The 19610-nt window shown below is 50.1% G+C and overlaps 5 protein-coding genes and 1 long non-coding RNA gene across 6 annotated transcripts in view; 3 read left to right on the forward strand and 3 right to left on the reverse strand.

Moving 5' to 3' along the window:
- Positions 1-786, forward strand: part of LOC119291425 — a 4534-nt gene extending 3748 nt beyond the window's left edge. The window contains exon 3 of the long non-coding RNA XR_005142416.1: positions 280-786. This is a non-coding gene — a long non-coding RNA (uncharacterized LOC119291425). The remainder of the gene's footprint in view (positions 1-279) is intronic.
- Positions 787-1063: 277 nt separating this feature from the next.
- On the reverse strand, positions 1064-2746 carry LOC119293867 (peroxidase 44-like). Its single transcript, XM_037572207.1, has 2 exons — positions 2540-2746; positions 1064-2398 (listed from the first exon to the last, which is right to left on the reverse strand). Exons 1-2 carry the CDS (start codon positions 2744-2746, stop codon positions 1442-1444), a joined length of 1164 nt encoding a protein of 387 aa, XP_037428104.1. The 3' UTR covers positions 1064-1441.
- A 753-nt stretch (positions 2747-3499) lies between these two features.
- Positions 3500-7824, reverse strand: LOC119291426. The gene is made up of 3 exons (XM_037570182.1): positions 7612-7824; positions 7440-7525; positions 3500-4234 (listed from the first exon to the last, which is right to left on the reverse strand). The coding sequence occupies exons 1-3, from the start codon at positions 7732-7734 to the stop codon at positions 3937-3939; spliced, it is 507 nt and encodes a 168-aa protein (XP_037426079.1). The 5' UTR covers positions 7735-7824; the 3' UTR covers positions 3500-3936.
- Positions 4279-5495, forward strand: LOC119291427. The gene is made up of 2 exons (XM_037570184.1): positions 4279-4858; positions 4956-5495. The coding sequence occupies exons 1-2, from the start codon at positions 4718-4720 to the stop codon at positions 5130-5132; spliced, it is 318 nt and encodes a 105-aa protein (XP_037426081.1). The 5' UTR covers positions 4279-4717; the 3' UTR covers positions 5133-5495.
- Positions 7825-10159: 2335 nt separating the features above from the next.
- Positions 10160-11714, forward strand: LOC119292811. Its single transcript, XM_037571509.1, has 5 exons — positions 10160-10664; positions 10789-10965; positions 11115-11209; positions 11307-11503; positions 11635-11714. The coding sequence occupies exons 1-5, from the start codon at positions 10311-10313 to the stop codon at positions 11712-11714; spliced, it is 903 nt and encodes a 300-aa protein (XP_037427406.1). The 5' UTR covers positions 10160-10310.
- LOC119291428 (4-coumarate--CoA ligase-like 1) lies at positions 11710-17003 on the reverse strand. Its single transcript, XM_037570185.1, has 6 exons — positions 15799-17003; positions 14501-14693; positions 13936-14078; positions 12706-12773; positions 12466-12568; positions 11710-12060 (listed from the first exon to the last, which is right to left on the reverse strand). The coding sequence occupies exons 1-6, from the start codon at positions 16840-16842 to the stop codon at positions 11944-11946; spliced, it is 1668 nt and encodes a 555-aa protein (XP_037426082.1). The 5' UTR covers positions 16843-17003; the 3' UTR covers positions 11710-11943.
- Between the last annotated feature and the right edge of the window lie 2607 nt (positions 17004-19610).

Here is a 19610-nt window from a genome sequence, read left to right on the forward strand (position 1 = left end):
CCCCCCTCTCATCCCCAAACTTTTCTTGGCCCTGTGTTGTAGCTATAGCTGCGAATTTCTGAGCACTAATTTTGCAACTAGTTTTCAGAATCTAGTGTTCCAGAAGTGTTATTCCTGTGACCATAAACTAGTAATTCATATGTGTTCATAGTCTAGTTGTTCCTAGAGTTTCTCCTGCTCCATGCTATCTTTTCTGCCTGTGTTCTAATCTTTGTTCTGTTAAGTTGTGTTCTTCAGCATATGTTAATGATCCTCACAGGGAGCTTGTTTTTCTTTCAGATGTCATGAGGTAGGAGAGAGATCTTGGAGGAGTGAATGCATAAGAGGGGGGGTGTTTACCTGTGTTTTTTCTGCATCTCCAGCCAGATTTGTGTCCCAGATCATGGAGGAATTGCCCTCTCTGGTGTGGACCCATAAGTGGATTTACATTGTAATTCCTACTGGATTTACAGTGTTTTTCTTAGTGGATATCCAGTGTAATTCCAAGTGGATTTACACTGTAATTACTACTGGATTTACAGTGTTTTTCCTAGTGGGTTTCCACTGTAATTCTAAGTGGATTTACATTGTAATTCCTACTGGATTTACAATGTTTTTCTTAGTGGATTTACACTGAAATGCTTAGTGTAATTATTTAGTACAAATTATTTGGATTGGAAGTGTATTTTTAGCGGTATTTACAGTGTAATTTTAGTGGATTTTACAGTGTAATTTTAGTGGATTTTACATTGTAATTCTTAGTGCACATAAAGATTTTCTATAGTGCATTTTTCAGTGGATATTACACTGAAATTCTTTAGTTGAACTATTAGTGTAATTTTAGTTATTTTCCAGTGTGCATTTGTCATTTCATTTTGGTCCTTTCCTCCCTTTGCTAGCTTTAGCTTAGTGGACATAGGAATGCTTGGCTCTAACGTTGGGTGCTTTTCTCCTTTTTGCTGATTTCTGTTCGGGTTGGAAATGTTGGGTATGAACCCGTTAAGAGCGTTGCTGCTCTGTTTCAAAGCGGGACAAATAGGAACAAACAAAGGACAGGGGACAGGGGACAGTGGGACACTTGTCATTCTGTAACTGGCGGGAAAATATGGTTGAAAGCGAATTGGTTTTCATCCGGATGTAAAATAGACAGTCCCAAAAATTAAGACAAACTGGAGTGCTACGGTCGCTGCTAAAAACTCGACGCGATATTAGTTTTGAAAAAATAAATCAACCAAGCATTAAGTAACTAGCCGTAGTATAGTAGTACGTCACTCGTCCCTTCTACAATCAAGGGAGAGAGTACCGAGAGGAAGAAGAAGAGTAATTCAAAGTGCAATTAATCAATTTGATGGAGACGCTCCTGGATGGAGGCCTACGTGCGTCGCCGGAGAGGTGGGCGGGGCGACAGCTCGTAGTTACGTACGTACGCGGTGTAGTAGTGACGCGCTCACGCGGACTGCTTCTAGTCGCTGCGGAGCTTGTGCTTGCCGGACGCCTTCTTGTGGGGCTTCTCGGCGTTACCGTCCGCCTTGCCGCCGGCGGCCTCCGGCTGTGCGTCCTTGTGCCCCTGCGAGACGGTGCTTGACACCTGCTGCTGCTTGTTGCCAGCCGCCAAGCCATCCAGGTCCTCGGGGTCGACGGAGCTGATCCGTATGACCGAGGGGCCGTCGGAGGACATGGGGTTATTGAACTCGTTGCATAACTTCCTGACCTCGCCGTCCTTGCCGGTGATGGCCTTGAGCACGGTGAGCTTCTCCATGGCCTTGCCGAATGCCGACGCGAAGTCCTCTTTGGGCTTGTTGAGCATGTCCTTGAGCAGGGGCCCCGTCTTCTCGTCGATGGCGAGGAGGCGGTCGAGGGTGAGCGGCATCTTCTCGGCGATGGCGTTGGCGAAGAAGGAGTTGTCAACGACGTTGGGGTTGGACTGGTCCATGTTGACGAAGCCCGTGTCCCGGTTGGGCCCGTCGCAGAGCTTGCTGATGCTGGCGTGATAGCCCGCCTCCATGGGCGAGGCGTCGGGCTCGATGAAGATGCACCTGACCTTGCCGATGCTGTGGCCGCCGGCGAGCAGCAGCACCATCTCCTCGGCGGTGAAGCCGGCCTTCACGAAGTCGGCCGTGACCTGGGGCACGGGGATGTCCGGGCCGGGCAGGTTGTCGTCGGACTCCTCGCGGTTGGAGACGAGCGAGTCGCGGCGGCCCGTGGGAACCGCGTAGTCCGGGCCGCCGGCGAGTTTCACGGAGTCGCGGGTGGCGAGGGAGATGATGTCGGCGCAGGACACCGTGTTGGGGCACTTGGCCTCCAGCTCCTTCTTGGCCTCGTCGATGATGTCGTAGCCGCGGACCGAGATGTTGGGCCCGGCCTCCTTCTCGGAGCTTTGGTTGGACAGCGGGTCGATGAGGATGGACGCGTCGCACCCCTAACATAACATAACATCCATGCATGCATGCATGCATGCAGAGGCAGCAGCAGATCAACCCACATTTTCTCTCCATCGAGGACGGATTCTAATTAAATTTCTACGTACTAATCAAGAACCAAACGAGGGGGGCGTACGTACATTGGCGAAGCAGTCGTGGAAGAGGAGGCGGAGGAGGCCGGCGGCGGTGCCGGGGTCGTCCTTCATTTTCTTCTCGATGACGCCGGCGACGATCTTCTCGGCGTCCGGGCAGGACTCCTTGTAGAAGTCGGGGGCGAGGTCGGCGGCGGCCAGCGGCGCGGCGGCCGCGAGGAGGCCGAGGACGAGGACCAGGCGACAGGCGTCCATGGCTGGATCCAATGCAAGCAAGGTGCGCGAGTGTGCAGCAAGGCCTTGCGGTGCTGGGGGCACGCCCGGCTCGCGCTTAATACCCTGGCGGTCAACGAGGAGCCCCCGCGCGCCGCGGCCAGCGCGCGCATCAGTGGGTGGCTGTCAGCACTTTCGACTTCCTTGTCTGTGTAATAATAGCAAGAGGCCGTGCCTTCCCTCCGTTTGGTCCTCTCTTCTCCATCACCATCGGCATGCCGCATGCATATGCACGTACTACCAGCTACAGATAAACATGTATGGGTTTTGAAAATTCTACAGGTGTTTCTTGACCCACTTTTGGAGGAAGCATCCTAACCATGATGTGCTGTTGCACAGGGGTTGGACTGGAGCATCATAAATAAAATCTTGAAAAAGTAGTACCCCGGATGCAATTATTTTTCCGAACAAAGGAGGAATTTTATTGGCACAAAATAAAGCAGCAAGGGAATACACGAGAAAGGACTTTATCGCGGAACCGGTTTTTTAAATACGTCATAAACATTTTTGAAATGTTGTTGAACATTTTTTAATACACTATGAACATTTCCTAAATACAGGTTAAACATTTTTATAATACACCATGATTTTTTTCAAATGGATGAACATTTAAAAAATACATGGATATTTTTTAGTTTCTTTATGTGTGAACATTTTTTACAACACATGCATATTTTAACACTTTAATTGATTATATATAAATTAATAAGATAAGTTGATTCTGTATAACTGGATTCAAAAGTTTCATCCATCTCTAAACTTATTAGTTAATTTCACAATAAAACCCAGAGAAATAGAAAAAGGTGAAATAAAAAAACAAAAATGCTTTAAATCATCATGGGGACCGCAGATCCACATCCGACGCCTTCTCTGCATGCCACGTGCCCATGTCCACCTCCACTAGTTTTTGCTATTGGCTCGTTCTTGCAATCTCTCTCATCGCAACAATGGGTCTGTTGCAGGATCTGGATCCTTAAGAGAAGTCACCTTTGGTGGTCTTCCTGAGCTTCCATCGAGTAGCCGCCTCCCCGCACTGTTTCGACTGCGAGCTCCCATCGAGTTACCGTCTCCCCGCTGCTCCGACTCCCGCCATCGGCTAGCACGCCGACGAGCTTCCTTGGCGAGATGCAAGTTGTTGCAAGGCATGCAAGTCACTGGCGCTCCTCCCGAGCTCATGTCGAGTTGTTGCCACCCCGCGTTGCTCCGCCCACCCTGAGTTCCTGTCGAGTCACCGCCTCCCCATGCTGCTCCGAGTGCCCCGAGTTTCTGTCGAGTCTCCGCCTCCCCACGCTGCTTGTCGCCACTGGCTCTCGCCGTTGACTAGCGCGCCAATGAGCTTCTCTGTTGCAAGGTGTGTAAGCCGTTGGCACTTTCGGGTCGGCAAGCACGCCGACAAAAGCTTCTCTGGCGAGTTTCTCCATTGAGCTGCACACAACTGTCACTAGAATGCTCTCTGTTACATGTCCGATGCTGCAAAAGGTTTTTTGTAACATTAGCTTGTAACATGAGTTTTGTTGCAAAAATTACTGTTGTAAATGATCAAGAAAAATAAACACTTCGAGATGATTGCAACAATGATCCTGTTGCAGAGGGCCTTCTGGAACACCACTTCTGTTACAAAAGGGTGGCTGCTTACGTGAGTAGATCCAACAGCCATTAGCAGGCAGCAGATCTTTTCTCATTATCCGCCCGCCGCCCAATAAAAAAAGGAAAGAAAGAATTAAACAAGAAAATAAACTGCCGTACTTGTGCCGGCCCATGAGTGCGCGCGTTAGCAGCCCGAGTGTACCGCTCGCAGCGGGCGCCACATAGCAGCTCCCCTCTACGAGACTACGACCCCCTAAAGAAGGCCTCTAGAAATCAAGCCGACGCCATCGTTCTGCCTCTGCAATCCGCCACAGAGAACACCGGAACCCTCAGGAAGCTTCGAGAAGCCGCCCGCGCGGAGCCCCCATGGAGAAGGAGAAGCAGAAGCAGGGGGCCGACGGCGCCCTCCTCCTCGCGCTGCGCTGCTCCAGGGCGTCTCTCGTCCTCTCCTCTCTCCGCCAGCCACCCCCCTCGACGGCGACGACCCGCCGGACCTCATCCTCAGCGGTAACCCGGAACCCCACGCCTCCTCCGCTTCCCCGTAGCATGTGCGATGCTTAGCTCCGACGCGTCTGTCTTACCGTCGCGCTTTCTCTCGTCCCAGGAGTTCGAGCTGCGGAACGCGCGCCTCCTCGACGCCGAGCTCGCGGCGGCGCGGCGCGCGGCTGCCAGAAGCGCGCGGATATCCGCCGCTGAGATTCTCTTCGTCGTTGCTCTGGTCCCCCTCCTCATGCTCTTCGTTGCGCTTCTCGCGAGCGCTGCCGCGGAAGCGGTCGCTTGACCCGCGTCGACGACGTCATGAGATTCTGCGGCGACCGAACCCAAAGCCTCTGTGTTAATTCCCCCCTTCCGGGCTCCGTAAGTTGACTCTGTTGTTCTTCAGCTGAGAAAGGAAGCTACGATTGTGGTGCGGGCCTGTTTGGTGTTTTCGGTCTGCACGGTAGGTGTTCGATCAAATGCATGTTCCTTTGTAGATGTGTGCACAGAGTAAGGCTAAGGTTGTAGTGATAATTAGGAGATCGGAAGAAATCATAGTGTGACAAATGGTGCCCATTCATTGGGTTGCATTTATTTACTGTTTTCTGATCCAATTATGCTGAAGGAATGGTAGATGCAGGGATATGCCTTGCAGTGTTACTGCTTGTGTGCCATGATCCATAGATTGTGAAAAGGGCACTGGCGATGAAATCTCGCGATGGGTGTTATGTCAGGTTGCTAGTCTATGACTATTCTTTCAAGTGAAAAATAAATGCATTTGAGCTTAGTACATTGTGCATCGCATTGTAGGCAGCATCCTCATCAGGATCATGCATTGCTTTGTTTCTCCTCACTCCTTAGTATGGGCAAGGGTGGCGTTTGTCATGCATCCTCATTAGGATCATGCATTGAGCTTAGACTTTTCGCTTATTTTACTTTGAGAAGCTGATAGAAACATAGAGATGTAAAATTATAGATGAACTTGTGGTCGATGTGCACGATGCAAAAGCTCATTTGGCATTGTCTTTTAGTGAACTACTTGCCCCCTGCAAATTACTTGTTATTTAACTGTGTAAACTTATCAGATATTTAGCATTGTATCAAAATACAGACCCAATATTACATCTACTGTAAATATTTTTGTTGAAATTATTTTGATTTAGAGTTTTAAGTTGTTGGCAAAAGAAATGAAGGCATTGTAATACATGGCCCGCCATACAAAACTACAGGGTTCCATATCAATAATAAAGAAAAACATATTTCTATCTTCCACTTCTCATGCATTGCAACTTCATTTTTTACCAACAATTTTGACAAATTTTCAACAAGAATCAAATATGGACGTTGATGTTTTGTACATAAATCATGCATTCTGTCTTAGCATAATAGTGTCCCTCAATTTGTGCAATGTCATGCCTAGAGGTGATTCCACGGTTGATCCTATTTTTCCGCTTGCTCCTTTTTCTCTAGTTATTAAGTATTTATGTAGTTTAGCCATGTAAGCTAATGCAATTATCCGTGTATATTTACTTAGAATTACTAAAGCTTCCTCGCAAACGCTAAATTTGGCAGTGATGTGAATTATGATAATCTGGTATTCTCAACCAGCATTTGTCTACTTTCCGTATGACTAATCAACATTGTCCTGCTTTCGAGGCTATTTGCTTACAGTAGATCATAATACAAGTTCAACACGATGCAATGTAGCAACACTAAACCAAGCCTAAGGTGATGGCTGAATGTTTTCGAAATTAGTGTTTTCGTTGTCGATTGTGTAATGCCTTCAACCTACTAGTTTGTTTATTTATTGATCTAGTAGTTTTTATACAGCTCCACTATGCTATGCAACACTGGATGATAATTAAAATATAATATCATGAATTTCTTACTGCTGATGCAATTGCATCGACCAACCAAACCTTGCTTCTTATTACCGTACGCATATACATGTCGATTACTAATTCCGGGTTTTAGACACTTGTGCCACTGCATGTGCTAGCATCACTTACTGACGGTCGGAATTTTTTGTTGTTGCCACTCTAGCTCTTGTCCATTTTCCCTATACCACTCTTAAATTTCAAACCTTGCTTCTTATTACCGTACGCATATACATGTCGATTACTAATTCCGGGTTTTAGACACTTGTGCCACTGCATGTGCTAGCATCACTTACTGACGGTCGGAATTTTTTGTTGTTGCCACTCTAGCTCTTGTCCATTTTCCCTATACCACTCTTAAATTTGACATTTCACTGTTGCCACTCTAGCTTTTAACAATGCTTCACAGTCTGCCACTCTGTATAGTCAATGCTCCTTTTTGACCAAACGGAGTAGGGAAAAGACCATCTCGCACTCAGTTTTTTCTTTTTCTTTTGCCACTCCAGTTTTCGTCATTTTGATCTTGCCATTGGAGCAACTTCTGAATGAATTTATTAGTCCTAATTCAGTCTCCGATTTTGGCATGGCATATTCAGAAATATAACATCACACATAATTACATTATTTTTCCTTTTGTATGGTTGTGACTTAACTTGATGCTGTATTTTTTCTTAATATGCAGTATGCAATATGCATAGCCTGGTGAAAGAAATACCCTTATGAAACCGTGATACCTGAAACTGGGCGAAGGCCGATCAATTTTTTCCATCATGAGGAACATTTGCGTCATCTTATTGAATTCTTCTGTGCTCCTAAATTTCTGTTAGGACAAAAAGGATAGCACGAATTAATCGAGTGAAAAAATCATTGTCTTAGCTTTCACGGCGCACTTCCAATTACTGCAACCTGAGCGTGAGATGGCCAACTATACGTTTCCCAGCCATCCAAGACAGCAGTGTAGTATCCGCTCAAGCACACTATCAAAGATCCAAAACTGTTCTCTGATGGCCACGGTGGACTGATCAACATGAACACAGCAGCACATATTAATTGCACGTACTAAAGGCTCTGCTTCCGATTACTTGTGGTAGCACCTGGATATGTCATACAGTATATCCTAAGAGCGGCCGCCGAACGCGCCGCGCGTAAAAGATGGCTTTAGAGCGCGCCCATCGTCTGGTTTGGCGCGGCGCTAAAATGCAGCGCGCGCACCCCTCCAGCAGCCGCGCAAAAATTGCAGCGCGCGCTCATTATACAAACTAGGATGTGTAGGCATTGGAAGCATAGAAACTAGATAGATTGCATAGGATTTTAAACGATACAAAGGTATTTTACATCGGAAACATAGATTGCATAATTTAAAAACGACAAACGATAGAAAACTAAATAGATAGCATAAAAAACTATTCTAAGTCACTATCATCATCATCACCATTATCATCCTCGGCGGTGTCGTCCAAGGTTGATAGCCATATGTCCAACCAACGATCATAGTTCTTCGTGAAGAACGACCTCCCACCTGCTGCAACGAGATCGGTCTTCGCGTTCGCCAACGCCTTCCGCCGACGCCTGTCCAACCGCGTCTCGCGGCGCCTTTGCGTGTCCTCCTCGCGACGCCTTGCCCAGTAGCCTTGCTCGTAGGCGACGTCCTCCGGGTGGCGCTGGCGCCACTCCGCCATGACCCGCTCGTCCTCCTGGGCGACGAGGAGGCCGCGCTGCCGCTCGGCGTGCTCCGCACGGTCTTGTGCCGTGTTCAGACGAGGCGGCGGGGCGACGTCGAGCGCCTGCTGGAGCGTGTACACGTCTTGGAAGTTCATCTGGCCGCGCGGCTGGCCCAGGCGCCACGCCACCGCGTCGTACGCGCGGGCGGCCTCGCGCGCCGTCCCGTACGTGCCGAGGCCGAGCCGGAGATCGCCGGAGCGTATCTCCGCGTAGTAGCCGCCGTTGGGGCGCAGGCGGACGCCGCGGTAGCCGGACGCTCCTCAGCGGTGCGGCGGCATGGCGGGGCGCTGGGGTGGTGGAGGCGCGTCGGTGGCGGGGCGCTGGAGCGGCGCGTGGCAGAGAGGGAGAGGAAGAAGAGAAGAGGAGGCGTGGAGAGGCGCGTGCCGCACGCTGCACTTTATAAGCGCGCCGGAAGCGGTGCGCAAAAAATGAGGCGCGCGCTGGCGCCTTTTTTCGAGCGCGCAAACGGTTCCCGCGTGCGTGATTATCCCGCCACCGCTGGAGCGCGGCAAAACGCCCCGCGCGCGCTAAAAGCTGCGTTTACCCCGCGCGCGCGTCGTTTCGCGCGACCGTTGGAGATGCTCTAAGATCGGCTAAAGTAATAAGAAAATTTTCTAGGGTGATGATATACATAATACCATAAGTTTTTTTCACCAATAGCAACGGTCAGGTTTCATCGGATAGGACGATGGTGCCCCTCTTTGAGCACCAGAGAAAACCCGATGTCCGGTTCCGTGGATCTCTCTTTCTCCCACTATCACATTCCTAATTGGAATTGGCATCTTTTTTTCTCTCCCTGATGAGGTGATGCGAGAAATTTCAGATGTACCAATTTCTAGAAGCATTTGTTGGGCGAAACCATTTTCAAGGTGTGATTGGCGGTGTCGCGACTTATACAGAGATGAGAACCATGAAAAGCAAGATCTCAAATAAGAAAACAGACACCGAGGAAGAGGAAACGAACACTAACATCAAAGGAAGACAACTCTCAAATGGATTTGTTGGTCTATGATGAGCAAGTAGAAGCAACTTGCTTACTCACCTAGGGTGGCTCCGCCTACTACTCCTACGTATCCTTCTCACTCGTCAAATCATAGCTCTAACTGAGTCAAAGTCAAACTCCACAATTTCTAAGAACATAAACCCAGTAGCCCAGAAGGAAGGTTATGTTCAAAACTCATTTCGTATTCGATAACCCAGCCGTACAAGAAAGAGGCTGCTAGTTGACAATGGTGGCGGCGATCCCTTGATGAAGCCATTTTCTTAGTTGCTCGCGGTGTCTGCCGTTTGGAATGGGGATGTTGAATGCTATGTTTGGTATGGGCTGCTTCTCAGGACGTCGGCATCCGGGACGCGATATGCAACGTCGTCAACGGTTCCTCCATGACTTCTTCCCTTAGGCGTGGTCAGGTCCTACAACCCACTTGCCGACTCCTCTTGGCGTTAAGGTGAGTGCACACTGATCCGCTCGGTTTTGGAGTTGTGGTTGTGTGACGGAGGTGACACACATTGGCCGTGACACGGTCTAGGTGAAAAAGCTAGCTTCAAGTCTTAAGCTCAAGATCAGTTCGGTTGGCGATGGCCACGACGAGCTTACCAACCTTCAGCTCTTCGTTCGATCGAGTTTAGCTTCACAGGACGTGTCATCCCGTCACACGGTACCTATATATACCCCGGCCCCACTAATATAAAGTGCAGCTGCACCAACCGCAATCCCAATTCGCAACGGCCCTAACAGACATACGCACGGGCGCGCGGCCGGCAGCACGGCAAGTCGGCGACTCGTGCGCCCGCCGGACACCGGCCCGCCGCTACGTCTACGCCAGCGTGCCGACGCAGGCTTCCACTTTTCTCCCCTCCCCCCGCCCGCTCCTCCTCCTCCCATGAGCGGGCGCCGCACCGCCCCCCGGCGGCCAGACGAGATGACGGACTCCACCGACTCGCCGTCGGAGCGCGCGGGCGCCGGCTTGGGCCAACACGCCGGCGGCACGGATGGCGACGGAGCAGGCGCGCTGTGCCAGTACCAGCACGGCGGCCCCGCCAGGGCGCCGCGGCTGGGGCTCGAGATCCGGGAGCCCTTCCTGCGTCTGATCACGTCCATGCGAGCCGCGCTCGACCCCGCCGCCGACGACAGAGGCGCCGGCCCAGAGGGGGAGGAGCCGCCAGCGGTGAAGAATCAGGGCCGGAGACGGCTGACGCGGGTGGGACTGCGAGCGCTCCAAATCGGCGACAGCAAGGTTCCTACTCAACTATAGTACTAGTACATACTACTGTACCATTACCATCTGTGCACATCGATAGAATCGCATGCTCTTGGTTTCTTTCTTTCTTGCCTATGAACTCACTCCTGGCCATATACAGATCGATCGAACGGACGAGTTCGACATAGCGGCCAAGTTCCAGTACAAGAAGCCCAAGAAGATGGTGCTCCAGCTGCACCGGGCCGACGCCTTGGTCAAGATCGACATCCTCTGGTCCAACATCCTGGCCATGTCGGCGCGCTTCGACGACGCGAGATTCGACAAGCTGAGGATCCAGGTATATATGATGCATCTGCAGCCGGAGTCCGTCTTTGTTTCCCCCCTTTTGAACAGATCCTCATGTATGGTGATGCAAGCATGAAGTACAGTATATGCAACTAACAATTTACATGTGTGCAACAAACCGATCGGTGTTTGTACGTGCAGGTTAAATGCGCGTCCGAGCGGTACAGTGCTCCTCAACCTGCGGCAGCAAGCAGAATGCATCTCCGATGGCAGCGCTGCGACGATGTTATACCAAGGTAATAGTAAGCCATGGTTGATCTTGATTTCTACACGTTAGGTTTCGATCTCTAGCGCTTCGCCTGAAGCCCTGAACCATTGTTATTCAATCTCCAGGACCTTTTTTCTCTGGTTTGACAAGGGGACGCTGGAGAGGGGCTACGGCAAAATGATGTACGCCGACCCTTCGCTGCTTCGACTGCCGTCGCCCCCTCCGGGACAAGGAGAGGAGGGGGAGGAAGAAGCCCCGTCCCCGCCATTCCTCATAGGCGCGACGCCGAGCACGATGATGATGATAGGCTCAGCAAACACAGGTAAACTGCTAAAATTCTGGTCATTCTCCAAGACGACTCCAAAGTGATCGGAGACTGCCTCGGCGCAGTTTTGCTCCTGCCCTTCTTCAGCTGAACCTGAAACAACGCACGGTTTTTTCTACGATTTGCAGGGGCCGATTCCCCGATGTATCATGAGTACTGGGGCACCCAGTTGCAGGACTCAGCACATATTCGTTCCTTGTACAGATAGCCGTTATTCATTGACATTCATTTTCTTCATTCGTTGTATAGATGTCGTACATGGTACATTCGAACAATGATCTTGTCACATACAATCTTTTGTACAATGTTGAGATTGACATTTATGTTGCGTCATATAAACGAAAATGATGCCCCGGCAAAAGGAATTTGTAAGCCTAAGCATTGCCCCAATGGTAGTAGATTTTTGGAAATGTAGCACGATCTCGAAGCAGATTTTCCTACAACTTGGACGATCTGACCTGGGCAATGAGCTCTCTTCTCAAGATCTTGCCTGCGGTTGACTTTGGCACGCTCTCCACGAAGGTAACCCGCCTCAACCTTTTGTAGTACGTGACCTGAAATGCAGGTCAGAGTTACAACTGGTATAGAATGAGCCAACAACAGCAGCAACAACAACAACAACAAAGCCTTTAGTCCCAAACAAGTTGGGGTAGGCTAGAGGTGAAACCCATAAGATCTCGCAACCAACTCATGGCTCTGGCACATGGATAGCAAGCTTCCACGCACCCCTGTCCATAGCTAGCCCTTTGTCGATACTTCAATCCTTCAGGTCTCTCTTAACGGACTCCTCCCATGTCAAATTCGGTCGACCCCGCCCTCTCTTGGTATAGAATGAGCCGTGAAAAAAAAAACATTGCTCGTTCAAGTGTATCTCTTTCATGCTGGTGATGGTGAGATTTGGAATTTAAGATACAGGTACTCTGATGTCACGATTTATCAAGGTTTGGAGTCAGCCTCACCTGCTTTGCGATAAACTTCTGGACGTCCGCTTCGGTTAATGAACTGGCAGGTGACCTCACCACATAGGCAATAGGAACTTCCCCAGCTTCATCGTCAGGCAACCTTGGAAACAAGCAGAGCTCCCAGTCAATCAAGAGATGAGAAACACCAGACAAAAGAAATCCAAACCAAGAAGGCTGCAGCAATTATTTTATACTCAAAAGCCGCTAGAATCACTTAACGTTTAGGAGGCAACTTACGGGATAACGACAGCATCCAGAATCTCTGGATGAGATAGAAGTAATCCTTCAAGCTCAGCAGGTGCAATCTACCAGTTAAACAAACAAACGATCAGAGCGCTTTATCTACAGAGGACAAAGTATGATGTATGCTGGAGCAAGAAAACAAGTGCAAAAGGACGGGTTTCCATCATGATTCTTAGATTGGATACGAGCAAAGCAAGGCTTCTATTCAGACAGTAAACAAGAACCCAACTGCTTAAGTTAACATGAATTGGCTTTTGGTAGGATGATAATAATAAGAAAGGATTTTTAGTGAACTTTAAGCTCGGTAGGCAAAGAAGAATTTCCACAATAAAATGAGGGGCTACTGTTTGCAACACAAAATGTTGTTAAGGTATATGATCCCATTGGATCAGGTGTGGTGTTGTCCTATCTAGAGGTATGAATAGTGTCTCTATAGCTTTTAGAGAGCCCTCCCATTAAAGCTATGCACTTTAAATGTTAAATTAAAAATGCTGTTAATAGGTTGCTATTTCCCACTATAGCAGTAAATTTGGAGTCATTTAGCGCCGCTAAGCCGCTGCAGACAGAGGAGGGAAGTGAGTTCCACAAAGCCATCCATCCACCCAGTTCTTCCTTCTTGTTTTCAGATATATATGATGCACTGATGCAAAACTTAGTTATTGAATTAGGATGCCTGATCAATGCCAGTTTTTTTATGCCTCAGCATGTGTATGCCAAGTATATGTTTTTCTTTTTAGCAAAAGTGGGTTTCCCCTCCGATTTCATTTACAGAAACCAACAAAGAAACAAAAGGTTCATGGCATCAGCCAGGGGAGATTAGTATGCCAAGTATATGTGATATATAATATATGATGCATGAATGTATGTTTATTTTTCCGAAAAATTCATGATGTAAGACAAACGCTAAGCTTCGCTGTAGCTCCGCTTTAGCGTTTCATAGCTTCTGGCCGGCCCGCCACTAAATAGCATAGCCCGCTATTTTAAACTTTGATGAATATGCTTGTGGTGAAATCTGGATAACTCCGATATGTCATTCATTCGACAATATTACAGAAACACCCTATCAGTGTAATGGTTGGCTACATATGGAACAAACATAAGTAGAAGCAAGGGCCCTGCGGAGGCTGACTAGAACCATCCTTGGGAAAGCGCTTTCTGCTCACAAGTCGAAGACTCTAGCAACCATTAGAAAACAAAATAATACTTTGCAAAACAAAAATTTACCTGGAAACCTTTGTACTTAATCAGCTCTTTTAGTCTATCAACAACAAAAAGCTGGCCTTCTTCATCAAAGTATCCAAGGTCACCAGTATGCAACCATCCTTGCTTGATTGTAAAATCAGTAGCCTCCACATTGTTGAAATACCCTACAAATAATCAACTCATATAAGGAGAATTTCTGGCCTTCTAATCCCTTCAGGACAGAATACGCGGAAATTTGGTGGCCTTCTTGTTGGTGAAAATAATGTAGGAATAAAAATAGTAGCTGCTTGATAATCACTAGGGTTTCACAATTAAAAAATCACTAGGCCGTGATAAACAGTGCAATGTCAATAACAAGTGAAAAAAGAGCTAATAACATTTTTTACCACATCTCGTAACACAACAATATTATCAATAGCTACAATTCCATTGTAATAACTAATATATCATTTACATTGAGTTTGGTAAGTAGGTATGTGATAGTTGATCAAGCAAACTATCTATGTTCTATGGAATAAGGGCTTTGCTTGGTATCAAAAGGCAGGGAAGAAGAACAAAAACCTAACGCACATGTTCGAATTTTTACCTTGCATTATTTGTGGTCCCCGGATACAGATTTCTCCTAGTTGACTTGGTGGTAGATGGTTTTGCGTCTCTACATCGACAACTTTTGCTTCAACTCCAACAACCAGTGTTCCGGTTGACCCAAACTGACGAGCTTGTCCCTTTTCTGGGTATTCAAGCGATATGATCCCACATGTCTCAGTCATACCATAGCCCTGCCAGAAAAGCACAACGCACAATACAACTTGAGATATGAGTTAAGCCTGTTTACAGGTATGAATCAGGTATCACCATGAGATAATGAAGCCATAATACTACATATACAGTAAGGAGTGCTGTGTAGCAAACCGCTGAACCACAGCAGCTTAGTTTTGAAATTGGCTACAGAGATTCTACAGAGTTATCTGAAAATAAACATCTTCCTGTAGGTTTGTAGAAGATACATCGTCAGGGCATATATTTCTATTCCCAGATAAATGAATAAATAGATAGGTATTATTACATAATGTATGATAAGGAAGGCAAACAACTGCGATCATGTACTCTCTCCGTTCACAAATATGAGATGTTTTAGATATTTCAAAATGGACTACATACAAACTGAAATGAATGAACAAACACAGTAAAACGTATTTATATACATCTGATTCAAAAAAAAGTTAGAACATCTTATATTTGTGAATGGAGGGAGTAGCTGATAAAAGTAATACTAGTTTAGATGAATAAATAAACAAAGCATATATTATATTTATAGAATAATAACATGATTCGGAAGGTAAGAGAGGTGCTTAACCTGTAACTGATACAGGAATAGTTGACTTTGTCATTTTGTTCTAAAAACACATAGTTGACTTTGGGCATCACAGTTACAACAGTGCAGAAGGGTATTCTGATGCCGATACTTGTTCAATACACTTTTCTGTATTCTGTAGATTTGATTCATTATGCAGACATTACAAGACCCTTTTTACTGTGTGGTGCATTACTTCACAAAATATTGGAATCCACCGTCAAAATCAAGTACAGGAAATCTGGCTGGTTGCATACTGCTGTGTACTCGCAAGTTCTAATCACCATAAAAAGGAGGGAATCACATCAACGGAAACCCTGTCTTAATCACCTGATTATATAGCCTTTCTAAGGAAGCGACAAGAGTAGAGAGATTGAGTCCCCACAAAAGCACAACAAAAAGACGCTGAAAAGTCGATCTAGTCCTTCCAATCCAAACAACAGAGTAAACGTACTACTGTCTGTCACTAATAAGCAATAAAAAAGCAGATAAAAAGTGCAGAGCAGCTGGCTGGCTGATTGGTTGGTTACCTGAACGATCTCGGCGTCGGGAAAGTTCTTGGCCACCACCTCCATGACGTCCCTGCCGAGCGGTGCGGCGCCGGAGCCGATGAACTTGAGCGAGCTGAGGTCGTACTTGCCGGCCCGCCCGTGCTTGGCGAGCGCGATCATCACCGGCGGCACGCAGAAGACGTGCGTCACCTGGTGCTGCTGCACGGCCCTCATCACGGAGTCCATGGCGAAGCCCGACATGACGACCACGGCGTTGCCGCGCTGCAGCTGCGCGAAGGTGATGACGGAGAGGCCGAAGATGTGGAACATGGGCAGGAAGCAGAGGAACACGTTGGGCGGCTCCCCGCGCTCGTCCTGGTCCGACGTCACCATCGTCGCCGCCGCGATGAAGTTGCGGTGCGTTAGGACGACGCCCTTGCTCTCCCCCGTCGTGCCGGAGGAGTAGAGCAGCCCCGCCGTGTCGCCCTGCTTTGTCGGCGGGCGGCGGTAGGCTGACTCGTCCGCGCCGGACACGAGGTCGGAGTAGAGTGTCACGTTGGCCGTCGCCGGAGGGGCGGCGGTGGCGACGGACGCGGCGTCGTCGAGGAGGATGACGGGCAGGCGGAGGGCGGCGACCTTGGGGAGCAGCTCCGCCACGGTGACGACGAGCTTGACGCGGGCGTCGGACGCCTGCTTGGCGATCTCCCGCGGGGTGTAGAGCGGGTTGGCGGTGCTGGCGACGGCGCCGACGGCGGTGACCGCGAAGAAGCAGACCGGGTAGAGGACGCAGTTGGGCGCGAGGAGGAGCACGGCGTCGCCGGGCCGGACGCCCGCGCGGGAGGCGAGCGCGACGGCCGTGGTGAGCACCGCGGACCGGAGGCCGGCGAAGGTGAGCGCGCGGCCGGTGGCGGCGTCGATCAGCGCGGGCGCGGACGGGCACGCCTCGGCGCGGCGCAGGAGGAGGTCGGCGACGGAGAGGCCCGGGTCGGACGGGATGCGCGCCGGCGGGCGCAGCGAGCGGTACACGCCGTCCGCGCCGTACCCGGCCGCCGGTGCCGGCGCCGCCGCGGTTGTTGTCGCCATCTCGGGGTTGGACGCCTGGTTTGGCGTGTGCGATTGCGGCCGCGAAAGATTTGGCTGCGGCGTCGAGTCCAAACTCGGGCCGCTGGGATATGATGATGGGCGAGGAGAGGAGAGGAGCGCTGTGGCGAGCTCCGCAGAGTCCTGACGCTATCGCGTTTGCTGTACTCTTGTCCTGCTGCGTGCTCTCTACTTATTTGTCTCTGTGGCATTGTAGTACGCATGATTTGATCGATCTGATTTGGGCGCTGCTCGGTTGACAATCACACATGCAAGGCTATCATTTTTTTAGGCAACGCATGCAAGAGTATCTCTCTCTTTTTTTTTTACCCTTAGAGCAACTCCAACGGGGCGACACAAACGGACGCGCGTTTTATCCGCTTTTCGTCCGTTTGGATCGGCCAGTCGGATGTACGCGTCCGCATTCTGAAATGGGTCGGCTTAACCGCCCAACGGGGAGGCTGACCTAAATGTGCCGGCGTGAAAAAAAATTGCTCGCACGAAATAAACATAATTAAATATAAGTGGCCGATCAAATGCCAGCCAAAGTTCACTTAAACCTAATTAAACATTAACTAAAACATTAGAAAAAGTCTGCGCCCGCCTGTTGCCGCCCCGCACGCTGCCCTAGATGTTGTCGGCCTTGCCCTTGTCCTTGGCGTCGCCGCCTCCGTCGCCATCGCCGGTGAGGTTGATGAAGACAGGAGCAGGGCCAGCCCACCCGAACGCCGCCTGGTACGTTGCCAGGGCAGCCTCCTCCGGCGTTTGCTGGGGCGGCGGCATTGCGGCTAGCCGCGCGCGCTCCTCCTCCTCCTCCTCGAGCCCGAGCGCCTTCGCGTCGCGTTGGAGCATGGCCTCGTAGCGCATCTGCTCCTCGCCGTCGGCCTGCTCCTGGCGGAGCCAGTGCGCCTTCCAGCGCTCGAGGTGGGCAGCCTCCTGCGCCGACGTCGCGACGAAGTGGACGGGAGGTGCGCTCACCCACTCGCGGTACTGACCGTCCACGAGTAGGCCTCCTCTGGCCAAGTGTGTGGAAGCGGGGAGCGCTTCCGCGTCGGCTCCGGCTCCGGCTTCAGCTTGGGCTGGATGGGCGGCGACGGTGGCGGTGGCGGCACGAACAGCGGGGTGTGGACGGAGTCCCCAGCCGCCGACAGGGCAAGGCTTGCTCCAACCCATCCCAGTGCGCGTCCTCCTCGAGGCGGCTAGCCTCCAGCGCGTACTGCAGGGCCTCCTCGAGGGCGGCTTGGTACTCCGCCTCCGTCTCCATGTCCTCCGGCTGTACCTACGGAGGCGGTGGTGGGTATGGCGGCGGCAGGACGTCGACACCCAAACGCCGTTGCTCCTCGTGTTCGAGGGCGAACCAAGCCTCCTAGTTGGGAGAGTCGGCGGCGTACTCAGGCAGCCGACGCTGCTCCGGCGTCAGCTGTGCGCGGCGCCGTCGCACCTCCTCGTCGTGCGCCTGCTGGCTCCGCGGAACCGCTGGCACCGGGATCCGCCGCAGATCCAGGTGCCAATAGTGCGGCAGCGTGACGTCGGGGTACGGCAGCGGCTGCCTGTACTCCCAATGCCACCGCCTTTGGTGCACCGGGATGTGCAGGCGCCTGTGATCAGGGCGGAAACGCGTTGGCGCCGGAGGAGGAGGGGGACGGGGAGCACAAGAGGACGAGGCGTCGGGGGTGTCCTTGCCCTTGCCCTTGCCATTGCTATTGCCGAAGAGGCTCATGGCGCACTAGGGTTTGTTGTCGCCGGCGAGGAAGCAAAGGGAGTGGTGGGGCGTGATGTGGACGGGAGAAGTGGATGCGGCCGCCCCCGACGCAAGCATGCTTAAAAAAGAACGCTTCCACTGGCTGACTAGTGGGCCCGCTGTCGGTGGTCGTTATAAATAAGACGACCGGTGGCGGTTGGGTGGCCTACAGGTGGGGGCGCGGAGGACATCGAGGAGACGCCGGCATGTCCACTTCACATCCGCGCCGACGCATTTCAGGCGCAATTTTAGGCCGGAAATGGGTCGGCGCGGACGCCAGACGGTTGTGATTTGCGTTTGGGTCGACGCATTGGGCCTCCACTTTCTTCCGCCACGATCCAAACGGAGCAGGCGGACGAAATGGGTTGTCCCATTGAAGTTGCTCTTAGCTTGCGAGAGTGGCATGCGCGAACGATTTCGTGGCAGTTTAATTTGTGAAGAAGTGATGAGGGGTGGCATTTTCTTCAAGCGACATGACAACTTCTACCCAAGAAAGCAATTTTCGTTTAAAAACTATCGCGCGTTTGATCTTTCCTCACAATATAAACTGACATCAAATGACGTTCGCTTGCCATTCCCCTCCCAGCTGACGTTCATGGGGTAACGTTACCAAGTTTTTGGGCAACACATGCAGGACTATTTGTGCAAGTATAATTCTCTTGCTCCTTGTAGTTCATAAAATAATTCATGTCTGATTAGATTAAAAAAATAAAAATACTATCAATAAATCGTGAAATACATTTTCATATGGTATATACTTGATATTGTAGCGGTAATTGCCTTTGGTTCCTAGGTGCATATGCACCCATTGTCGAAATACACATTTCAAAAAGTTGAAAAATTCGGAACAAAAACCCTGCGTGTATATTCGAACATTTTATGTGCGTGCACAAGGTTTCAGTGACAAACAACGTTTTTTGTGGCTTGTGTAAAAAAGACAATTTCTGATGCTTCATTCTAACTATTCACGAGGCATTACTTTATCTTTTTTACACAAGCCACAAAAACATCGTTTTTCACCGAAACCTTG

Source organism: Triticum dicoccoides, chromosome 4B (assembly GCF_002162155.2).
Source record: "Triticum dicoccoides isolate Atlit2015 ecotype Zavitan chromosome 4B, WEW_v2.0, whole genome shotgun sequence".
In the NCBI taxonomy this organism is placed as follows: Eukaryota; Viridiplantae; Streptophyta; class Magnoliopsida; order Poales; family Poaceae; genus Triticum; species Triticum dicoccoides.

Excerpts from the sequence above, each read along its gene's own strand:
- LOC119291428 (XM_037570185.1), bottom strand. The coding sequence starts at position 16,842 with ATGGCGACAACAACCGCGGCGGCGCCGGCACCGGCGGCCGGGTACGGC. Across the intron at positions 14,694-15,798 it reads CCGACGCCGAGATCGTTCAG|GGCTATGGTATGACTGAGAC; the intron begins GTAACCAACCAA and ends CTTTTCTGGCAG. Across the intron at positions 12,774-13,935 it reads TTAAGTACAAAGGTTTCCAG|ATTGCACCTGCTGAGCTTGA; the intron begins GTAAATTTTTGT and ends TTTAACTGGTAG.
- LOC119292811 (XM_037571509.1), top strand. The coding sequence starts at position 10,311 with ATGAGCGGGCGCCGCACCGCCCCCCGGCGGCCAGACGAGATGACGGAC. Across the intron at positions 11,210-11,306 it reads TGCGACGATGTTATACCAAG|GACCTTTTTTCTCTGGTTTG; the intron begins GTAATAGTAAGC and ends TTCAATCTCCAG. Across the intron at positions 11,504-11,634 it reads GATAGGCTCAGCAAACACAG|GGGCCGATTCCCCGATGTAT; the intron begins GTAAACTGCTAA and ends TACGATTTGCAG.
- LOC119291427 (XM_037570184.1), top strand. The coding sequence starts at position 4,718 with ATGGAGAAGGAGAAGCAGAAGCAGGGGGCCGACGGCGCCCTCCTCCTC. Across the intron at positions 4,859-4,955 it reads GCCGGACCTCATCCTCAGCG|GAGTTCGAGCTGCGGAACGC; the intron begins GTAACCCGGAAC and ends CTCTCGTCCCAG.
- LOC119291426 (XM_037570182.1), bottom strand. The coding sequence starts at position 7,734 with ATGTTGATCAGTCCACCGTGGCCATCAGAGAACAGTTTTGGATCTTTG. Across the intron at positions 7,526-7,611 it reads GTTGGCCATCTCACGCTCAG|AAATTTAGGAGCACAGAAGA; the intron begins GTTGCAGTAATT and ends TTGTCCTAACAG. Across the intron at positions 4,235-7,439 it reads CGGCCTTCGCCCAGTTTCAG|CATCGGACATGTAACAGAGA; the intron begins GTATCACGGTTT and ends AACCTTTTGCAG.
- LOC119293867 (XM_037572207.1), bottom strand. The coding sequence starts at position 2,746 with ATGGACGCCTGTCGCCTGGTCCTCGTCCTCGGCCTCCTCGCGGCCGCC. Across the intron at positions 2,399-2,539 it reads TCCACGACTGCTTCGCCAAT|GGGTGCGACGCGTCCATCCT; the intron begins GTACGTACGCCC and ends ATGTTATGTTAG.